This window comes from Montipora foliosa, chromosome 1, assembly GCF_036669935.1.
Source record: "Montipora foliosa isolate CH-2021 chromosome 1, ASM3666993v2, whole genome shotgun sequence".
NCBI lineage: Eukaryota > Metazoa > Cnidaria > Anthozoa > Scleractinia > Acroporidae > Montipora > Montipora foliosa.
Genome location: NC_090869.1, coordinates 53,175,953 through 53,195,952, shown reverse-complemented (window position 1 = coordinate 53,195,952; position 20,000 = coordinate 53,175,953). Strand labels below are relative to the sequence as shown.

Genomic DNA, 20,000 nt, shown 5'->3' with positions numbered 1-20,000 from the left:
CAACAGCAACCTAGACTTGCACATATTTTTAAACAGCCACCGATTGTATCTTACAGGAAGGAAAAATCACTCAACGACGTTTTTAGTCCGCGCAAAACTTCCTTTAATCACGTCGCAATCATAAAAAAACTTGTAAACAAAGAAGCATTTTCAAAAGGTTTACTCTCAAACCAGAAGGAAATTTGCATATGATCTTCTGCTAGCAACACACTCAACTGAGCAAACAAAACTAGCACCTGGTCATTTACTAACCGCTCCTTCGTTTTCACTTCGAACCTTTCAGTTGATCATTTATAGCGATATAGAAACTGAGGACTCGTAGACTTTATTTAACACTACACAAGCCCGAGTTTCAATGTGAAAGTTTATCGTGGATGCGTCAGTCAGTCACAAACAAATCCTGATTACATTCTAATTATGAAACCCCAAAAACTTAAAAAAGATAACAGTACTGTCGCCCTTCATGTTAACTTGGCGGTGACCATTTACAATCTTTTGTCCTCGCCGGGTTCACAAATGAGTTTGAATAAATTAATCAAAACTTTTGAATCGCTGTCTTTTAGAAAAAGGGTTTGGTTTGTGCATGATCAGGGCCAAAACAGCGAACGAAAACATAAAACAAACTTTCATAACCATCTCCATATATCAACTATGATTTACGAACGTCTTTCCTTTTTTTCTCTTTTAGCTGAAGGATCCATAGCAGGAACAATTGGATCCAGAAAAAATAGCTGTTCGTCTGCAGCGCTTTGTTCGGGTAAGAAATATACGTTATTTGCCAGCTGGGAGGTCCGACGCCGCAGACCGAGGGCAGCTTTTTCAAGACTTCGGTCACAGTTTTTCGCTATACGGACCGACCCTTAGCGACTTACAAACTGAACGTTTCAAAGAGAAATATATTTATTTGAATTCTATTTCCACGCCTCTTGCCTAAAAAAAAAAAATTGTTTTGAAACACTTAATTCTGTATGTAAACGGATTCGGTGTCAAAAAATGGAAATTTTAGGTCATTACACATGCAAGCTCACGCAACCAGGAATGGGATTCCGCCCGGTTGGCGGGATAGAAAAATTCCGCCCGCTCCCAGAGCCAATCAGATTGCCAATCGATAAAATAAGTAAAAATAATAAGAGCATGTTACTGCCCTTGGCCTTTAGACTACAATACTAGTTCTTCTCCGCCTAAGACTGAATCGTAATGTTCTGCCTCTTTTCTTTGATTAAACGGCCTCCACCGTTCCCTGTTATACTCTAACCTTTGAGAAAACCTCTTTGCATGTCATATCTTCTCTATAACAATCAGTTTCATTTTCCAGATCTCCGACAACTGTTTGAAAAGGTTGGCCTTGCAAAGTACTTTAGCATCTTCCAAGAACAAGAGGTACGTTTACTTCCTTCGCCAGCGATCAAACGTTCGCTGAGTTTCCAGCTCATATCCTGTGGCATCATTGTATGTCATTTTCAACCATCTCAAAACATGATGCTCAATAGTTGCACCGTGAGCCAATGAATGGAAAAATTCACCCACCCCTTCCAGGCCTTTTGATTGTGATTCCCCTGATCCCCTCTCCTCCGTCCGGCATAAATTTCAGTTATTCTTTAGCATGAGTGAAGTTTCCCTTAAATACTGTTTTGTTTTGTGAAGATGAGCTTATCAACCCTCATTTTAGAGTAAGAATTCGTCTCGAAAAAGCAATTGTTAAAGAGCTCGCAATTGTAGAAAACGTGTGGTAATAAATGCTAAGGACAAAAGGTTGATAACGTTGCCGCATTAATAAATAAGGGAGATTCCACTTTTGGCCAGTGGAAGGGAATATTAAATCCGATGCTTTAGATTGTAGAAAGTGCTCCCGCATTGGAGTGCAGTTCATATAGTGCCAGCTTAATAATTCAGTATTAAATCTAAGTTGTATTTTCCTTTTAAGGTTGACTTCCCGACTTTCATGACGCTAACGGACAATCACCTTAAGGAAATGGGTATTTGTGCGTCTGGCGCTCGAAAGAAAATGCTTATCACAATTCAAGGTCCGTGGAATTTTAAATACTACAAGCTTACATTCTATTTAAAACGCTTTGTTGGTAAAAGACGCGAACAGTTGAGTCCTAATAGCTTTTATGGTCTTTGAAAGCCAAGGAACTGGGACGAAATCCAGGGCAATCGATTGCCTCCGTTCGCGCTATCGGCGTTAGTCATATTCGATTTTCTTCACCATTCAAAAGCAAGGCAAAAAAACAGTTATCGGATTTTGACGTGCGTAAAAGTTTACCTTTGGTGTTGTCCGTTAATCAGTCAACTAATTGGTCTGACAGGAAGCACTCGTAAGCTGTTTTTTATTTATTGTTCTTTTAGCTGAAAATTCCAGAATGGATGGAACTGAGTCGAGAAGAAGTAGCTCTCCGTCTTTTGCTCATTGCTCAGGTGTGTAGTAAGGCTCATTTAATCTGAATGTTTGCAAGTGTTTCCGGCCGGTAAGAGCGTATAAAGTTTATGAAATGTTGCACTTGATGATATCGTGAGAGGTTTAGCGTGAGGAGATTGGCCCTTACAACTCAGGGTATTTTGAAATAGCTCCCGCTATTTGTCGTTAACTGTACCAAATTTCTTTTCTTATCTTTCTCGAAATTTTCCAGCATACTTTTCGGTGTCTGAAGTTCTCACAAAAAAGTTCTATCTAAGCCTAGCTGTCACGGTAAATATTCCGTTTTAGCACGGACATTTTCCGTACTACACGAGTCAGCCCTTTTATTTATCTATTCACTTATCTTGCAGATCCATATAGTCAAAGCATAGCATTATGACCAAAATATATCTATTCAATTCCTGCATGCTTGCTCGTATGAAGAGACCATTTGGTAGAGATTTGCAGTTCATTAATTAAAGTTATAAAGTATAATGAAAAAGAGAGATATAATTTAACTGGTTACAGGCGTCGCCTCTGATGCATATTAATTTTGTAAAAATTTGAAAAAGTTTTATATTCATACATATATCGAGAAGGGAGTTTCTCAGTACGAATTTGTAATCGTCCAAGGTTTTAAGGCGTCCTGAAGCATAAAAAAATGAATGTTCATCATGACCTAACTAATTTTGACCGAGACAAAATGATTGTGCGACTACTGGAAGATAATTCAGACTACTTTTGTAGAGAAACCAGGCTGTTCCTTTAACTTCAACTCTTCTCGTGCATGATAACGGTTTCGCAATTTCGGAGTTGGAGTGTAGCGATCCTAGTGTACGGGGAATTCTCTCTAGGAGCCTCTATTGCTCATCCGCTCCATTCCATGCATAAGAACACAAATGTTGTTACTTGGCAAATAAAGCAGACGTAGACGGTCAAGTTTCAATGAAAGGGAAACAGGATAGAAATTGAAGAAGTATACAAAAATTTGGTTTATCAACGGAGTTGATAATGTAAATTGACCACCGTACAGAGATTCTAAAAGCTAGCTTTTAGAATCTCTGTACGGTGGTCAATTTACATTATCAACTCCGTTGATAAACCAAATTTCCCCACCGACGCAGCACCACAGTTTCTTTAGAAACTACCCCTTCATTCCTTAGAAATTGAAGAGATTTATTAATCGATGGTGACTCGGGGATATTCGGAAAAAGGCCGAGCACTCCTTCGCAGGACTATCACTGAACTAAATAAATAAATCTCTTCATTTCACCGATTCACCGGGTTTAACATATATCATCTCTTTCAGTATAATAGCGAGGATAGGAATTATTACAGGCCAGGAGCCCAAAAAAAGCCAAAAAAAAAAACGAACAAAATAAAAACAAACAAACAAAGGCATTTGCGGTTTGCGGACGCTAGGACGTCAAGTTAGCTCTTTTGAATGGTCATCGGGTTTCTGCAGGAGTCTCATTCAGAGAAAATTCAATCTAAAAATAAATCGGTCTGTAAAAACGCCTTGACTGGAATAATAGGCTGTTGTTCGCTCCTGGTCCTGGTCTCATGTACAGGCTAATTGCCTTAACTGCTTGAAATTACCCTGTTTCCAAAATTCCAAAACTTAGCTTTTGTGGATGTTCTCAATTTATTTCATGTATGTCTTGAGTTATGCGTAAATGTTAGGACATATTTTCACTAAGAATAGAGTTTTATACACACGTTTTTGGAAGCGTCCTTTGCCTTCCTTCAGCCTGGTCTCCTCCAGGAAGAAAAAAAAAAATGAACGCAAATTTTCCTGACCGCAGAAATTAGACAAGATGATGATTGCAATAAATCTGGTGCAACATCGTCATATTGCCAAAAATACGATGATATGACAGTTTGTAAATGTTTTTACACTAGTGAATTTATGAATGATTGTACCGACTTGCATGTTTCAGGAAGCGCATGTTAATAGTATTTAAACAAGGTAGTGAAGAAAAAATGTCTAACTTCTCTAGTAATAATCGGAGGTTACAATAAATCAAAAATATAACAAGAACGAAAAAAAAATTAAATAAAATATCGATTCTTTCCAATATAGGTCGTGTTCTATTGGAATAAACTTTCTTTAAGCGCGGTTATTCCTGGGAATAGTTACTGCCAGGCCTCTCTACGTGAACAAGTTGCCCCGCGCTTTACTCTAAAAAGCACGCAAAAACAGCAACATAGTTGAACCCAATGGAGCACGACCATCGTTTCATAGATAGGACCGATTGTCATCACGGAAAACTTGCGGAGATTCCGGTATTTATCTGGAGTTTTCGACAATCCTCCGATCATTTCCGGAGAGGGAAGTTGTTTCACTATTAATGAAAAGAACAGCCGACTAGAATCATCCTTGATTTAATTAGTACTCAATAATCGAGCCACTCTCTACTCTTGACTATATAAACATTAAAGTGTTTTTGTCAAGGAACTTATGACTCATCATTTTCAAATTATTGAGAACTAAAAATTTATAATGAGTTCTTATATAGTAAGAGCGTGTAGAAGTCACGTTGCATATGATTAAACACTCTACAATGTAGGATGTAGAGGGTGACTGATAGTTTTTCTCTGACACTTCCGCTATGTTATTAAATCAAAGGTAATGTCTCGAAAGTGATTGCATCAATTTAGTTTTGCTGAAATTCTGGTAGTAGTAATCTAAGTTCATCCCATCAAAAGGTGAAGCACCGCACTGCATTTATGAGGGAGCTTATGCAAGGACGATAACAACGGCCTGGAGAACTCCACAAAACAATGGGCTTAAAGGAGCTATGTCAAGCAAAATGATTTAATTTCATGACAGCAAAAATTCCCAAAAACTGAGTAGAATGCAACATTGTAATAACCACTTAAAACGGTTGAGCAACATAAAAGATATACAACAAAAGGAAAGACAATAGTCAATATTGAAACGGATTGTATTTGGTTACTCTTGAAAAAAGTCGGCTCTACGTTTTTCAAGTTTATGGCAAATACAACCGTTTTTAGCTCAGAATCATCTTAATTGTCATGTATCGATAATTTTATCAGTACAGGAATTCCGCATTACCATTTTCGAGTTTTGGAATCGTGATAAACTAAAAGTTTCCCCTAAACACCCTAAAATAACGTGACATAGCCCCTTTTTGGCACGTTGCTTTGCCGCCGCCGTCCCGACAACGACGTGAATTGACCAAATTAAGGGTTGTGTAGAGGACGTGAGGACTCGACGATACATTTTTAATTTTCTTCGCAAATAACCTCACCGTTCATACCAATTTTATTCCTGGAATGTTGATACACACTTTCCATGCCAAACGACCTGGAATAAACTTGTAATGCAGTAGTCGTCGTCTTCCTTGCTTAAGCCCTCTCTCTCTTTGTTGTGATAGGCTCAATTGACTGTCTAGGTATGTTCTGATTGGCCAAAATAATTGGTACTTCAGTATGTCTGTACAACGCCTCAATTGATGTATGAGAGTTCGACCCAGAGGTCCAGTCCTTATGTCTTAGAGCAAATTTTGAAAGTAGTTTTATTTTGCCACCCTGTAATGGTCCATACGTAGAAACACTCCATTAATTTTCTTGCCTTCTCCTAAACTTTCTTTTATTCCAAGCCTTGTGTTTCATAATGGAGATAAAACAGGAGAAAAGACAACGAAAGCGGAGAAATTTTCGCCTATTTCGTAGGTTTTTCTGCCAGTTTCTCTAGGATTACACGTGAAAAATTTAGTGGTGAATAGTAAAAAAGTTTCAAATAAATTTATGTGGAAAATATCTTAATGTCCAAAATTATTTTTTACTGGCTGTGAGTGCTACAAATTTATTTTTTCAATAAAGACTTTTATCATCTGTTTGCTTAGCGTAATAGAGAACAGGTATTGCTAGTTAAGTTGATTTCTGCTGTGGAATCTAGGATATTTTGCAATTATTATCTTCTAGTTCAGTCCTCGTCTCAGAGTTTCTATTTGGAAAGTGGTTGAGTGTTGTTAGGTTTTGCTCTACGTGTTGTGATTGCCCAAAAGAATTAAGGCCATTTCCTTAACCAATCCGGAGCCAAATATGTAAATAACTTGCTCTCGTCTTCCCTCCCTTAATTATAAACACCTGCTGCGCTTATTTTCTTAGCAGTTTCAAACGTCCAATGATTCATTTGTGCGACACTTAATTGAAAACCACATTCACTTTAGAAAGCTAGGCAAGTGTAACGGGGAATTTTGATTCATTACTTTCGATAGATAACACTTTGCAGGACCTAGCCACTCGCCAGGGTACGTTTTGTCATAATTTTGCGAGACCACAGCCCTTCCAGCTCCATTGTGAACGGAAGGCTCGAAAGAGTCACTGCGCATCGGTAAGGAAATTTTCGAAGCTAAGGAATTTTTTGGTTATATTATGCCTTGCTGGGGTTCTATCCCAGTGCGCCTTCGCCAATTGGCATGTGTCTAGTTCCTGCAAGGGACCTGTTCTCTTTTTTATTTTCCACAATACCAACTTTTGTCTGCTTTCGTCTACGTTTAAATAGTGCCCAAGTGCCGAACACTAAATCACTGGGCTGAACATCGTAATGATTTCACAATCATATTGACGGAGATCTAATTTTATATCAAAAGCAAACTATACTGAAATATTGAATGTCGAATTCTCGTGAACTAAAATCTTCGACATGTCAAGAAAAAATGTATTTGATTCGAATAAATTGAAAGGTGAAATAAATATTTTACACTTCTAAGTTTGGTTGTTATTGCAATTGTCAAGGACGTAGGCGATCTATTATATCATATCCAGTTATTCCACGAGCGCGCGTTGGATATGACAACGACTATCCACGAAGTGGAGGAGGATAGTAATATATCACAAAAAGATGATTTTAACTCATTTATTCCTGCAACGATTACAATGTTTTCGGGCGCGAGTCGCTCGGAGGTTAATAGTTAACAACTATTCACCGAAGTGGAGGTGGCTAGCGGTGGATATTTACCGAGCCGCGGCGAGGTAAATATCCAACGCTAGCCACCGACACTGAGGTGAATAGTTGTTTTAGTATATACTAAAACAGTGAGATAATATACAGCACAAAAAATTAATTGGGATGTTTTCTTCACTTGTCACGGATGCAAATCGGGACGCCATTTTTTCCCGAGTTGCTCTGAGGTAAATAGAACAGGATATTCGGAGTTTGACGAGCCAATCAGCGCCCGCGTTCAACGCTATCCACTGTTTTAGTATATACGAATTACTGGGTTGCCGGTATGGCAAACCCAGTCGGGGTCTTCGTTTAGTTAGTTTGTTTTCTTTTTTTTTTTTTTTTTTCGTGGCGGTAAAAGTCTTGCCTGTTACTCCCCTGCTAAGTGGTGTCTTTGTGCATAGAGCCTTCTGCGCGTATTTTCTTAGGATCGAGAGGGTAGTGGGAAATGCGTAGATTTCTCTGGTGGACACAGTAGAACGATCAACTTAACCGGCAATGGCGTCGAAAGTCATGTAACACGAATGGCGTTTTAGTGGATCTTTGAACAAAGTACCCTTATGAAGGTATTTTTGAACAATATACCCTTATGAAGCTCAATAATGGCAAGTCAATTGGATATACAATCTTAAAAGCGACGAGTAATGGACTTCGACAATAATCTATCGCCCGTCGAGCCGAAATCAAAGTGAGCTGTATTTCAAATATTACCAAGTGTGCTGTTATGTAGAACACTGAAACCAGATGGAAAATTATCTGGTAACTTATGGGTTCAACAAAGACAGAGAACGAATCGAACACCTTACGTGGATCTGTGATCAACTCTGCACAGTCTTCAGGAAGAACATAATTGGAAATGTGACAGCCAAGAATTATTTGAAAGAAAGCTTGTCGTCTATTTTGTGCCTCATTATTCAAGGAAAGGTTCTTCATGGAAACGGTTTGATCCTGAAATTTAGTTTGTTGCAAAATTGCAATTGAAGTTGACCGCTGACCAGGTACTGGTCTTTCGATTGGATTGCAGGCTCGACCCAGATTAACTCACGTAAACATAAATGAGGCTTCATTTTCGCGCGCTTTCTGTGGCTCGACGAGGCTACACCGCCATACTACATCAACTATTATAGTTCTTACACAGTCAACGCTTTTCGTGTTCAGGTGGAAAACGGTTTGGAAGATGTTTTCTTTCTGCATTTTTTGCTGGTTTCAATCCAGTTTGACATATCATGATATCTGTGGTCCACACTGGTGGCTACGCAGTTATTCACGTGAAGCATCGGAGGGATATAAACTTAAAGATACCTAAGTCTTTATTTTTAATTTGCCTAAAGCTGCTTTTTTCTCGGTATTTCAATTTTTGGCATATCTTTAGAAGCTCTGATAAGGTTACATGATGCCTGGAGGACCTATGTCTAGAACAGAAACGAAAGGAGAGCAAAAGAGAACGACACCGAAAAAACAGAATACCAGTAATAGCTCATACTTACTGGAAGAAGTTACGCTACAAATTGTTTCCTTATGCACTTAACCGTTTGTTACTTTTATGGACGCGTTATTTAAAGTGGATGCGTATTTTAAAAGGTGGTTTAATCGAAAATCGAATTTTTGTTGTCAAGTGAAATTAAATAACAATTATCTGCACTCTTTTGGACATAGAGAAAAAGTTGATTTGTTTGTTTGTTTGTTTTGCTCTAAAATGCGAGCGAACAAGTGCTTTTTTAATCCGTTTGCCCAACTGCTTTTCGTTGTGCCTCAACAGTGACAAGAAAATTTTGCCCTCATGTTATTAACACGTAATCTCAATGAGTTGTCGTAAAATTAGAGGGGAAATCTCACTAGCTTGTGTTTTCAGAAGTTTGTTTAAAGCACCTACGTGTTGGAGCGGATCGTGTTTGAAGTTCGTTCTGTCTTGGTTGCATTGCCGTATTTTGCCGATTCTTGTTCCAAGCCAATCTGGCGTGTTTCAATAAAATACATAAAAATGTGGATGGGAGAATAATTAAAGTACACCAGTAAACCGCGCACCGGTGGCTCAGTTGGTTGAGCACCGGGCTGTCACGCGGGAGGTTCCCGGTGTTGTGGCTGACCTCTGCATGTGTGTATATGGGCAGGTGGGTATAGCAGGTCCACATCAGCTGAATAGCTGCCAAAACTTCAACCTGCTCAAACAAATAAATAACAAACAAACAAACAATTTTAGCTTGATTCCTATTCGCTGGCTAATGACAGTTGATTCTGAAATGGCTTTTTTCCCTTCCATTCGCTCGCTGAGGGTGTGTTTGTTTTCTTTTAAAACTCATGCGGTTCAAGAAAAATTCATTGCCAGACTGGTGAATTCCAAAGTAAATTTCACTCGAAAAACCGATATCGTACTCATGGCTTCGTGATTCATGCGACATCGGTTTTTAGCGTAAAATTTACCGTGGAATTTACTAGTTAGGCAAATGAAATTTTTCTATAGACGAAAGCAAAGAAAATGCTTTAATTATTAAAGCAGCAACAGAAACATCAAAACGCGGACAAGGCGAAACTTTTCATTTTCATTAATCCTACTGGCAGTAAGAATAAATAACCAGGGAGCTCCGCTTTTAGGCTTGGCTAAATCTATTTATTAACACTTGAATCTGTCTATCTATGTCCAGGCAAAAATCCATTTGATTGGTGGCTTGTTTGGGTTTACGTCAGTGTAAAAACCTGTGAGACTTTTTCTTTGTTTTGTTATAGCCCATGGTAGGGTTACTAGGTTATTGTTTGATGTCTTTTTGCTCTTTTGTTTTAATTTGTATTACGTCCGTCCGTGAGTTTCACAGGTTTTTACACCAAGGATAAGTCGCTCTTTTTGTTTAAATCGTCTCATACTACTGAAACGCCTTGCTCATCAGTAGTAATTGTCTTTTTGGGTGCTTTGGAATTTGAATGTCAGCTTGTTGTCCGTGCAAAATGTGACGGTTTTCAGGCGTTAGCTGAGTATTTTATTATTATAGTCTATTGTGATTTAGTCGTGTTCAACGTCGAATATTTAAGCTTGATTTAGTCATCTTTTCGGGAGTTCGCTTCAGTTCAGTTCAAGTTAAGAAATACGCGAAGGGCAGCCGATCAGTTGTCCATAATTTTTTAAGGCAAGCTAAGCTACAGTGCAGTTTCCATTACTATTTTTCCTTCGGTTGTCCAGTCCCGGATCCGAAACGAATGTAGGTGTGATTTCTTTCTGTCGACTTCTTCGTTTTAAGTTGGCTCGCCTTAGTCAGGTCATTTTGTTCTTTTTCATTTTAGTTAATTACGTTTCGATTACATTATACTTTCTTTTCGAGTTTCGCTCCTTCAATCTCTACCATGCAGATACCCACCACTGATCCATAATTAAAACTGTTATCAATTTTACACCGATTAAACAAACCTGGAGATTCTGCAGCCATTGATTCTTTTGTGTAAGTCACATACAACAACAGATTTTTTTGAAACATTACATTTGATTGGCAGAGTAGTCCAGGCTCAACACCAGCAAACTACGTGCCCTTCTCTTTGTGCATTCTGTGCACTTTCCTTAACGTACCATGGAATTTTATTAATAATTACGGTGGTCGGACGAGGCCTACGGTCTACAAAGTTAATCTGCTCTTATATTTCGTGATACAGTGAATGTAAAAAAAGTGGATGGTGGTCAAAAAGACTCGTTTGAATTCTCAGAGTGGATTGTGACATCATCATCCCATAATGTGCGCATCGTTATTGTTTACCGACCACCGTATTCCGAAGATCATAAAGTCTCTATATCTGTATTCTTTGACGAGTTCTCTGATTATCTGGAATCTCTTTTACTTTGCAAAGAGCAACTGCTAATCACAGGTGATTTTAATATTCATACTGACAAAGGTCATCAGGATCCGATTTCTTCGATTTTTCTAAACTTACTTGAATCATTCAATCTACAGCTACGTGTTACTATGCCCACGCACCTCCATGGTCACATTTTAGATCGTATCATCACTCGTATGTCTGAGAAACTTGTACATGGATCACCTCAAATTGATCGCTATACATCTCTGATCATGCTGCCATTTTATGCGGGCTATCATCATACAAACCTGACATTTCTGTTAAGTCCATGACATTTCTGTTAAGTCCATCACCTACAGAAAGCTAAGATCGATTGATATGAATGTGAAAAGTGATTTGGAAGATTCCGACATATGTGCGGTTAATCATTTGTTTGTAGAAGATGTGAGTGGAACAGATTTGAATGCTATGGCCTTAAAATATACTGCTACACTATCATCAGTGCTGGAGCATCATGCTCCCTTAAAAGTTGTTACTAAGACTTTAAGACCTACCGTCCCATGGTATAATGAGCTCATTGTCTGTACAAGAAAGTTGCGGAGGAAAGCTGAGAGAAAATGGAGAAGAACTAGAACAATGGAAGATCTACAAGTATTTAAAACTAGAATAAATGTGACTTTCCTGTTGAATAAGGCAAGACGTGAATTCTACTCTGAGTTTATGGAAGAGAACAGTGTTGATCAACGCAAACTTTTCAGAGCTGCAAATGAGATCCTTAATTGGCATTAAAGATAACTTAGTTCCTACATTCCCGGATCAATTGAATAAAACTTCACTGGCAAATGACATTGCAAGGTTCTTTGTGAAGAAGATAGGAGCAGTCGTGGCTCAGATGGCTAGTGCAGCTTTCGGAGGGAGAGGTCCCCGGTTCGATCCTCGGTGACTTCAACGTCTGTTTCGACTTTCCTCTGACCCGAGTAGCTATAGCTTTAAATCCCCTTAAAACGGAGCACTGACAGAGGTAGGGGGGTAAAGGGCGCACCATCGGCTTCCATTGATACCAGCCTCGTAGCTGAAGAAACTACCGACGTTAAATAAAGTGACTTTACCTTTTTTACCTTTATTGATGACATTCGAAACGAAATAGAATCCACATGTGCTATTTCACCAGATTTGCACGAAGTACCGCCAGACCCTAAAGTGGAATGTGCGAAAGTTGTACGATCATTTAAGCAGTTGTCTGAAGGTGATATAAGCGCAATCATAAAGAAAGCTGCCAAACAATCATGTAATTTAGACCCAATGCCAACCCAATTTGGTGGTCGGCTGTCTTGACCAATTGCTACCTATTATTACCACCATCGTTAATTGTTTACTATCAGAGGGTGCTTTCCCTGAAGCGTGGAAGGATGTGTAGGTCAAGCCTCTCCTCAAAAACCCCGGTCTTGGTAAGGCTTATAAGAATCTAAGGCCCGTAAGCAATCTGCAGTTTCTATTAAAAGTAACAGAGAAAGCAGTTTTTGACCAATTGCATAGTCACCTGGCTGAGAATGATTTGTATCCCCTACTGCAGTCCGCATACAGAAAGCAACACAGCACGGAAACGGCACTTTTAAAAGTTGTAAATGACATCTTCCATAACATGAATCGTAGACATGTTACATTATTAGTCCTGCTTGACTTAAGCGCAGCATTCGATACAGTAGACCACAAGATCTTACTACAGAGACTTGAAACACTAATGTGGTTTAAGTCATATCTGTCGGATCGTTCGCAACATGTTATCGTAGACGGTGCATACTCTGATAGCACTGAATTATCTCTTGGAGTACCGCCCGGGTTCTGTTTAGGGCCGTTGCTGTTTACCATATATGCTAGCAAGCTCTTTGACGTGGTCAAAACCAGCTTACCAATTGCACATGCTTATGCAAATGACTCTCAGCCGTACTTGTCTTTTAAGCCAGACAGTGGGTTAAGTGAGACAGAAGCTATAACATCGATGTAGCGTTGTTTCAAAGCAGTCAGAGCATGGATGTTAAAAGATAAACTTAAACTGTAGGAAGAAAAAACGGAATTCTTGGTAATAGGGACGCAACAACAACTAGACAAAGTATCCCTTGATGAAATGACAATTGCACATTCTAAATTTAAAACAACTACTACAGCGAGGAGCCTTGGGGTATGGTTCGATCGTAACATGAAATTTGATACCAATATAACGAAAATGTGCGCTATGGGACATTTCTATTTATACAACATAAGGAGAATAAGGAAGCATCTCACATATGAGTCAGCTCGTACACTAGCACAGGCAACGATAATAGCCCGATTGGATTATTGTAACAGTCTTCTTTATGGGTGCTCTGATGGTCAAATTAAAATGCTTCAGCGTTTGCAAAATATGGCTGCTAGACTTATATGTAACTCTACACGTTTTTGTCGTATCACGCCGTTGATCTTCAAACTACGCTGGCTACCAGTCAAACTAAGAATTAAATACAAAATTTTATTGATGACTTACAAGGCAATACATGGACTATCACCTGATTATATACAAAGTCTAGTTCAAGTCAAGAAGAAATCACTATACAATCTCCGACCTAATGATGAAGTTTTATTGACTTCACTAACTTTTAAATCAAACAAGACAATAGCTAGGAGACTGAGCTTTTCAAGTGGCAGCACCCTCTGAATGTAACAAACTTCCAAAATCACTCACGCTAGAGAAAGATTTAAAATCTTTCAAAGCAAAACTTAAGACATTTGTATTTCAAAAAGTTTATTATTAAATAAATTTTTTTTTTACTTTCTTACTTTCTTCAATATACGATTATTTTATATACTTCTCACCACTGTAAATATAATCATAATTAGTCATAACTTTTTTTAACATTGTAAATAATTTTTAAGTGCCTGAGATCATTTACCTATGGATCATGCGCTATATAAGTACTCTCTCCTGAGAGAAGGTAGTAACAGAGCGAGTTTGTTCATAACGAAGCAGAGCCAGAAGTATATAAACGGCTTTCTCAATGCGCGCAAAATCCACAACTTTTGAAGAGGAATACTGAAGGGACACAACGAAGTCAGATTGTGGTCCAAAAACCAAATTTCTTTCTCTTTTAGCTTCCCGCTTTGAAAATACTAACTGACAATGTGTCTTGACTTCTAAAATGACCGTAGCTCCATTAAATATTGAGTAGGGCCTAATTAGAAAATGTGAGTAGAAGGTGACCATGATGACATTTTACTCCATTTTATAGACGTAGAAATGCAACGTCAACGAAATAGTTTTCCTCTTTTGATGTTGTGTTCTGTTGGTGGCTTTGCCAGTCAGCGCTCGATATGGTAAGTCTTAACTAAGTAGATTAATTATTTTACGAAGTTATATAGGAGACAAAATAGTACTTTTTTTGTCGGATCAACATAATACAACCAATATGCTATGCTAACTGAACATCCGAAAACTAAGGAAGTTTTTGCTATGCCAATGGTTAGACTTAGTCCACGCGATTGTTTCTTCAATGAATTTCTGAATGTTCGCATGATAGTGAGTCGAGGTTAATAAAGGGACACAAAGTTTAAATAATGACACTGTAAAATTTTAAGACGGGTCTCTTTCTTTTGTTTATGAAACCGTCGGCTGCTTCAAAGACACCTCCAATCGAGCCATCCAACCATTGGAAGGAAAAGATTCCGTTCTCGATGGATCGTATGGTGCTCGAAAGAACGCCATTGCAAAGTGCGCCGTGGCTTCTATGCGAAAAGGATACAAGATGTTTGCAGTTCAGAATGGAGGATGGTGCGCATCCAGTGCTACAGCGTCCGAGACCTTTGACAAATACGGCACATCGACAGACTGTGGGTCTGAAGGCGAAGGCGGACCATGGGCCAATCAGGTATATATGCAACTATAAATGCGAGGACTACAGGGAAATACTGGGAAAGATACAAACTATTGGAGCGAACCGTAGTCTCTGTGATAGCCTCCAGGTATGGTGAGTCGTTGCTGGCGGACATCTTGGACATGCTTTTGTGAATTTCGAGTAAAGCTTATTAGCCTTCAGCTAGTCGAAAACAGTCTGCAATCAATTACAAGTTGCATGATAATTCAGGGAATTCAGGTCGCGATGCGATGATCATGAGCATGATCAAGTACGGCAGATCTGCAGCCTGTGGGTCTGAAGGCGAAGGCAGACCATGGGCCAATCAGGTTCACGTCATCAAAGGTAAAACGTCGATGAAATGTCTATTAAATTCTCAACCAAATAAAATGAAGTGTTTATTGCAGACAAAAGGCCTAATGAACCGGTGCGAAGGACAAGCGTGTTCTTCATCTTTATAAAACACTAAATTTGCATAGTCGTGTTCGTTGTGACTGTCTTCGACAGAGGACAAATTTGTAGTGAAATCGTAAATAAGAAATAGGATAGCAAGTTTCCATTTGTTCCGATTCTTTTAAATGCTCTGTACAGTTAATTGGATTTTGTTAGTGACAATGGGCCAATCAGGTTTGTGCCATCAAAGGTCAAATGTCAATGAAATGTCTATCAAATGCGCAAAAATTAAAAACGAAGTGTTTTATTGTGGACAAAAGGCCTAATGAACTAGAGCGAAGGACTAGCGTGTACTTTATCTTTGTAAAACATCCGGGGGGAGTACAAAAATAGTTAAATACGGGGAGGCTCCGCTCCCCTTACCCTTTTATATACCATTTTGGCAAAAAAGATACCCCTTTCGTATACCTTCCATTGGAAAATAACGAAAGGCCCTTTTAAATACCTAAATGACAGATTTCCCTACCCTTTCATATCCTTCGACTCGTGAAATCCCTGCCCTTTCATAGACCTGAAACGTAGCCTGCGTAACAAGCGTTCCTGTTCGACAGAAGAGCTCCGAAACGATTTTCTGGAAACTGGCCGCGCGAAAGTTGGGGCAAAAGACTGAGGGAACACTTACAAGAAGACCCCCTATTTTTGAAAAACCCCTTCGCCCACGAACGGGGGCTTCTGATTGGTGCGGCACAGTCACAATGATTGACAGGTGACAAATTTTCGACCAAAATATTTCTTGTTAGTTCTAGCGTGACAAAGACAATGGCGGAAGATGTGGAAGGTTTTGAATCGTGTGTTGAAGTTGAGCGAATCGGTTCTCGGTTTTACATTAAAAAGGGAACAAGAACTGTCAATGCGCCATCTCTTTAATTTTATAGATGTAATGGCCGTTTTGCCAGCAGAATTCGGAAAAAGCTTAATTTTTCAGATGTTTGTCATGATGTACGAAGTTCAATTAAAAAAAAAAAAACCAAGAACAGGTGTTCGCGCCAAAACTCGGGCACATGACACGTTGCGTTACACGTGATGGACTGACCTTGGTACTGTTTTTGAGTTTGTGTTATATTACGTCGTTGTCGTTTGTTGAGAATAAATCCTCTCGAAAGTTTACTGTTTTTGTCGCCTTGAAACTATCGATATGTTCCGGAACATCTTTTAGAAGAGCGAGGTTCATGGTACGTAACACTGAACGTTTGCTTTGATGAATTTTGGTTTGATATGAAGAGTTTGTGAGTTGAAATGTCATCGAATGAACTTGATCATGAACCCGACCACGTGCAATATGTGGACGAACAAGAAATGCGTGTCCTCGTTGGGCCCAGCCGTTTTGACAATTTTCGAAAGGGAAAGGCTAAGAGCAAGTTATCTCGCCGAAAGGCTTCTGAAGTCGTGAAGAAGCCGAAGGAAACTAGCCGCGCAAATTGAAGAACTCGAGCGGGCCAGGGAAGAATACGAATCATATTTGGAACTTGAAGGATTGCAGGAGCACCTCACGCTAACGGAAAATGCCTCCAAAAGGGCAAATTTGTGTCTCGAAATCATTGAAATTTCGATAAAAAAAGAGGCTGGTAGTTCAGAGGCTGGTAGTGAAAATGCGCCCTCGCACCGATTTGAGTCAGCCAGCGGTCATGGTGCACCCTCGCGTGTCAGTGAAAGTGAGAGGCGTGCACGTGTCATGGATCTACAAGTTGAACAAGCAAGGAGAGAAGCTCAACGCCGACTGGAAGAGGAGCGCAAGCGAGCCGAAAATCTCGAACAGGAAAGGCAATTGCAGGAACACCGACGCATAAGAAAACTGAAATACGAAGCCGAAAAATTGCGATTAGAAGATCAGCTTGACATCCGTACTGAAGGTAAAGGGGACCCAGAAGGTATTGAGAGTCGTTTGGGAGATTTTGAAGATGCCGAGGAGGAAACTGTTTACCGTGACATTAAACCCCAAATATCGGAAAATGTAGAGAATCGTGAAAACGCAAATGAAGATTGTCTCCAACTCCTCATCATTAACTTGTGCATCACCGAGTACAGCAAAAGTACTGACTTGATCATAGATTCAAATACTCCACCAAAATGTGGCGCTGCAGGTGGGTTCCATTTCCAACTCAGTCCTTTATTGGAGGTCATCCGTCGTATCTTGTCGTGGTCTATAGCAAAGACTAGGTCTCGCAGTTCCCTCGATGCGCTTACAAAGTTCGTTCCATTGTCACTTAACATTTGCTGCGGCCATCCTCTCCGAGCAGTCATTCTAACAAAGGCGTTACGAAATGCATCAGTGTCTAAAGGCGACGCCATCTCTAAGTGGCAACAATGGGTCTTCAAGCAGAGAAACAAACACAAATAGCGCTTAGCTTGCACTCTCCCACGTCCTTGCTAGGTTAAGAAAGGTCCTCCAAAGTCTACTGCACAGCTCTCGAAAGGTCTGGAGGATTGCTGCAGTCTAATCTTCGGTAGCGTCGCCATTTGCTGGCTTGCTGGCTTTGATCGAAGTCGTATTGCACATTCAAAGCATTCTCTCATGACTCTTTTCACTTGTTCACGAACAAGGACCACTAAGTATTTTTCCCGTACATGATTAATCATATAGGTAAGCCCCATCTGATGACCCTCTACTTCATGGTAGTACATAACGATCAGTCCTGTGACATGATTCCTCCTCTTAGGCAGTATGATTGGACACCTTAGATCATATGGGAGATCGTCCGCATGTCGTAGTCTGGTGTTGCACCTCATAATGCCATTAACTGATACTGGATTAAACGGTGCCAAAGTACTTCCTCTTAGGATTTCCTTATTCCTTCTCAATGCCTCTATCTCTGCTGCATACACTTTAGACTGAACCTCCCGAATGATAAATTCCTCAGCGTTTTGATTCTCCAATGGCTTCAGTTCACCCTTCTCTCTTTGCTCAGCTGATTTTCTACAATTCTCTGTAAAGCGGCGCACCCACGCTGTCACACGAACCAAGCAATTTCCAGTTCTCCTTTTGTTTTGACTCGATACCATTTCGAGAATCTTGAGGGGCCCAATCGCCACACCTCTTCGACTCTAGCCGCTCCTTCACCTTCTTCAAATATTTGGTAACTGATAGCATCCTTTGTCTCTGTTTCTGTTGTTTCTTTAAGTTCAAGGTTCTCTGTTGACGTTGGCTTGTCAAACTTGCACTCTGGCCAGTCTTGTTTTGACTTCTTGAAAAACTCGGGCCCATTCCACCATAAGTCAGCGTGTGCTCTTCTACTGTCACGCCTCTTGTTGCAAGGTCGGCGGGGTTTACATCCGTAGGAACATAGCGCCACTGATTAGGAGCAGAGAAGTCATGAATTTCTCCAACACGATGGGCTATGAACGGTTTATACTCTCTACTCTGACCTCGGATCCAGTACCCCACATTTATACTGTCCACCGAATAGGTCACTCCATTTGTAGATATCTTAAGTGCAGAGCAAACTTGTCTTGTTAATCGTAATCCGATGAGTGCACCCAAGAGTTCTAATCTGGGGATGCTCACTGCTTTCAATGGTGCGAGCCTTGACTTCGAGATAATCAATGGAATAGTGATATTGCCATCCTCATACACATGACGTGCGTAAACTACAGTTGTATATGCGTTCTCTGACGCGTCACTGAATGTATGAATGCTCAGTTCTTCCACTTCAGGACTTGGGTTTTTCAAACACCTTGGGATATTCACAAGTGCAAGATCCTCCAATTCTCGAAACCATTTTGTCCATTCTCGTTGATGAGGTGTCGGCAACAGTTCATCCCAATCTCGTGCCTCCAGCCATGCCTTTTGTATCAACAACTTGGACCTGATTACATACGGTGATAAGAAACCTAATGGGTCGTAAACTATGCTGTTCGCCTTAAAACATTCCTCTTGGTGAATTCAACTCCATCTAACTGTAACTAGTGTCTAAAGAAAAATTCGGCAGCTGTGGCGGCCCACAGAACACCCAGAGTCTTGGTTATTGGCAGTTCTCTCTTCTCCAGGTCTATCGCGGAAGTCCTGTCCTCTTCCGCAACGTCAGCAATTACCTCCGGTTCATTCGAGATCCATTTACGGACATGAAACCCAGCCAAGTCCCCTAGCTCGCTAAGCTGCTTTCTTGTTTCCTTCGCATTCCATTGTAGGTGCGGATGGCATCAGATCATCCATGTAACAATGTTCCAAAACTGCATTAGCTCCCAGTGGGTAAGTCTCTTTGTGACGGTCTGGCATGATGTTGCCAAGCGAACTGCACACAAATTGGGCAGTAACACCCTTAGCCTGCGGAGCAAGCGTTTCCGTGGGGTTTCCGCGTAAATTTCGATGTTTTGGCCGCGCGAAAATTGGGGCAAGGGCAAAAAAGAAAGAGGGGGGAGGGGGAGAGGAGAAATTAACTTGCAAGCTTCTCTCCCCATGTTTCAGAATGACAGGAACAGTACGCGATGCAATACTCCTTTGTGCATGTTCTTGCACTGTTTCATACGTACTGGACTTGTTTTCCACTGCCATGGGTGTGTCAGCCTTCCCCTCCAT

General features: G+C 40.1%; 1 protein-coding gene and 1 pseudogene across 1 annotated transcript; one reads left to right on the top strand and one right to left on the bottom strand.

Annotated features, from left to right (window-relative positions):
• The window catches only part of LOC137971228 (uncharacterized), a 226,412-nt pseudogene extending 208,587 nt beyond the window's left edge, over window positions 1-17,825 (top strand).
• A 29-nt stretch (window positions 17,826-17,854) lies between these two features.
• On the bottom strand, window positions 17,855-18,487 carry LOC137971219 (uncharacterized). Its single transcript, XM_068817996.1, has one exon. It carries the CDS (start codon window positions 18,485-18,487, stop codon window positions 17,855-17,857), a length of 633 nt encoding a protein of 210 aa, XP_068674097.1.
• Window positions 18,488-20,000: the final 1,513 nt, after the last annotated feature.

Excerpts from the sequence above, each read along its gene's own strand:
- LOC137971219 (XM_068817996.1), bottom strand. The coding sequence starts at position 18,487 with ATGGTATCGAGTCAAAACAAAAGGAGAACTGGAAATTGCTTGGTTCGT.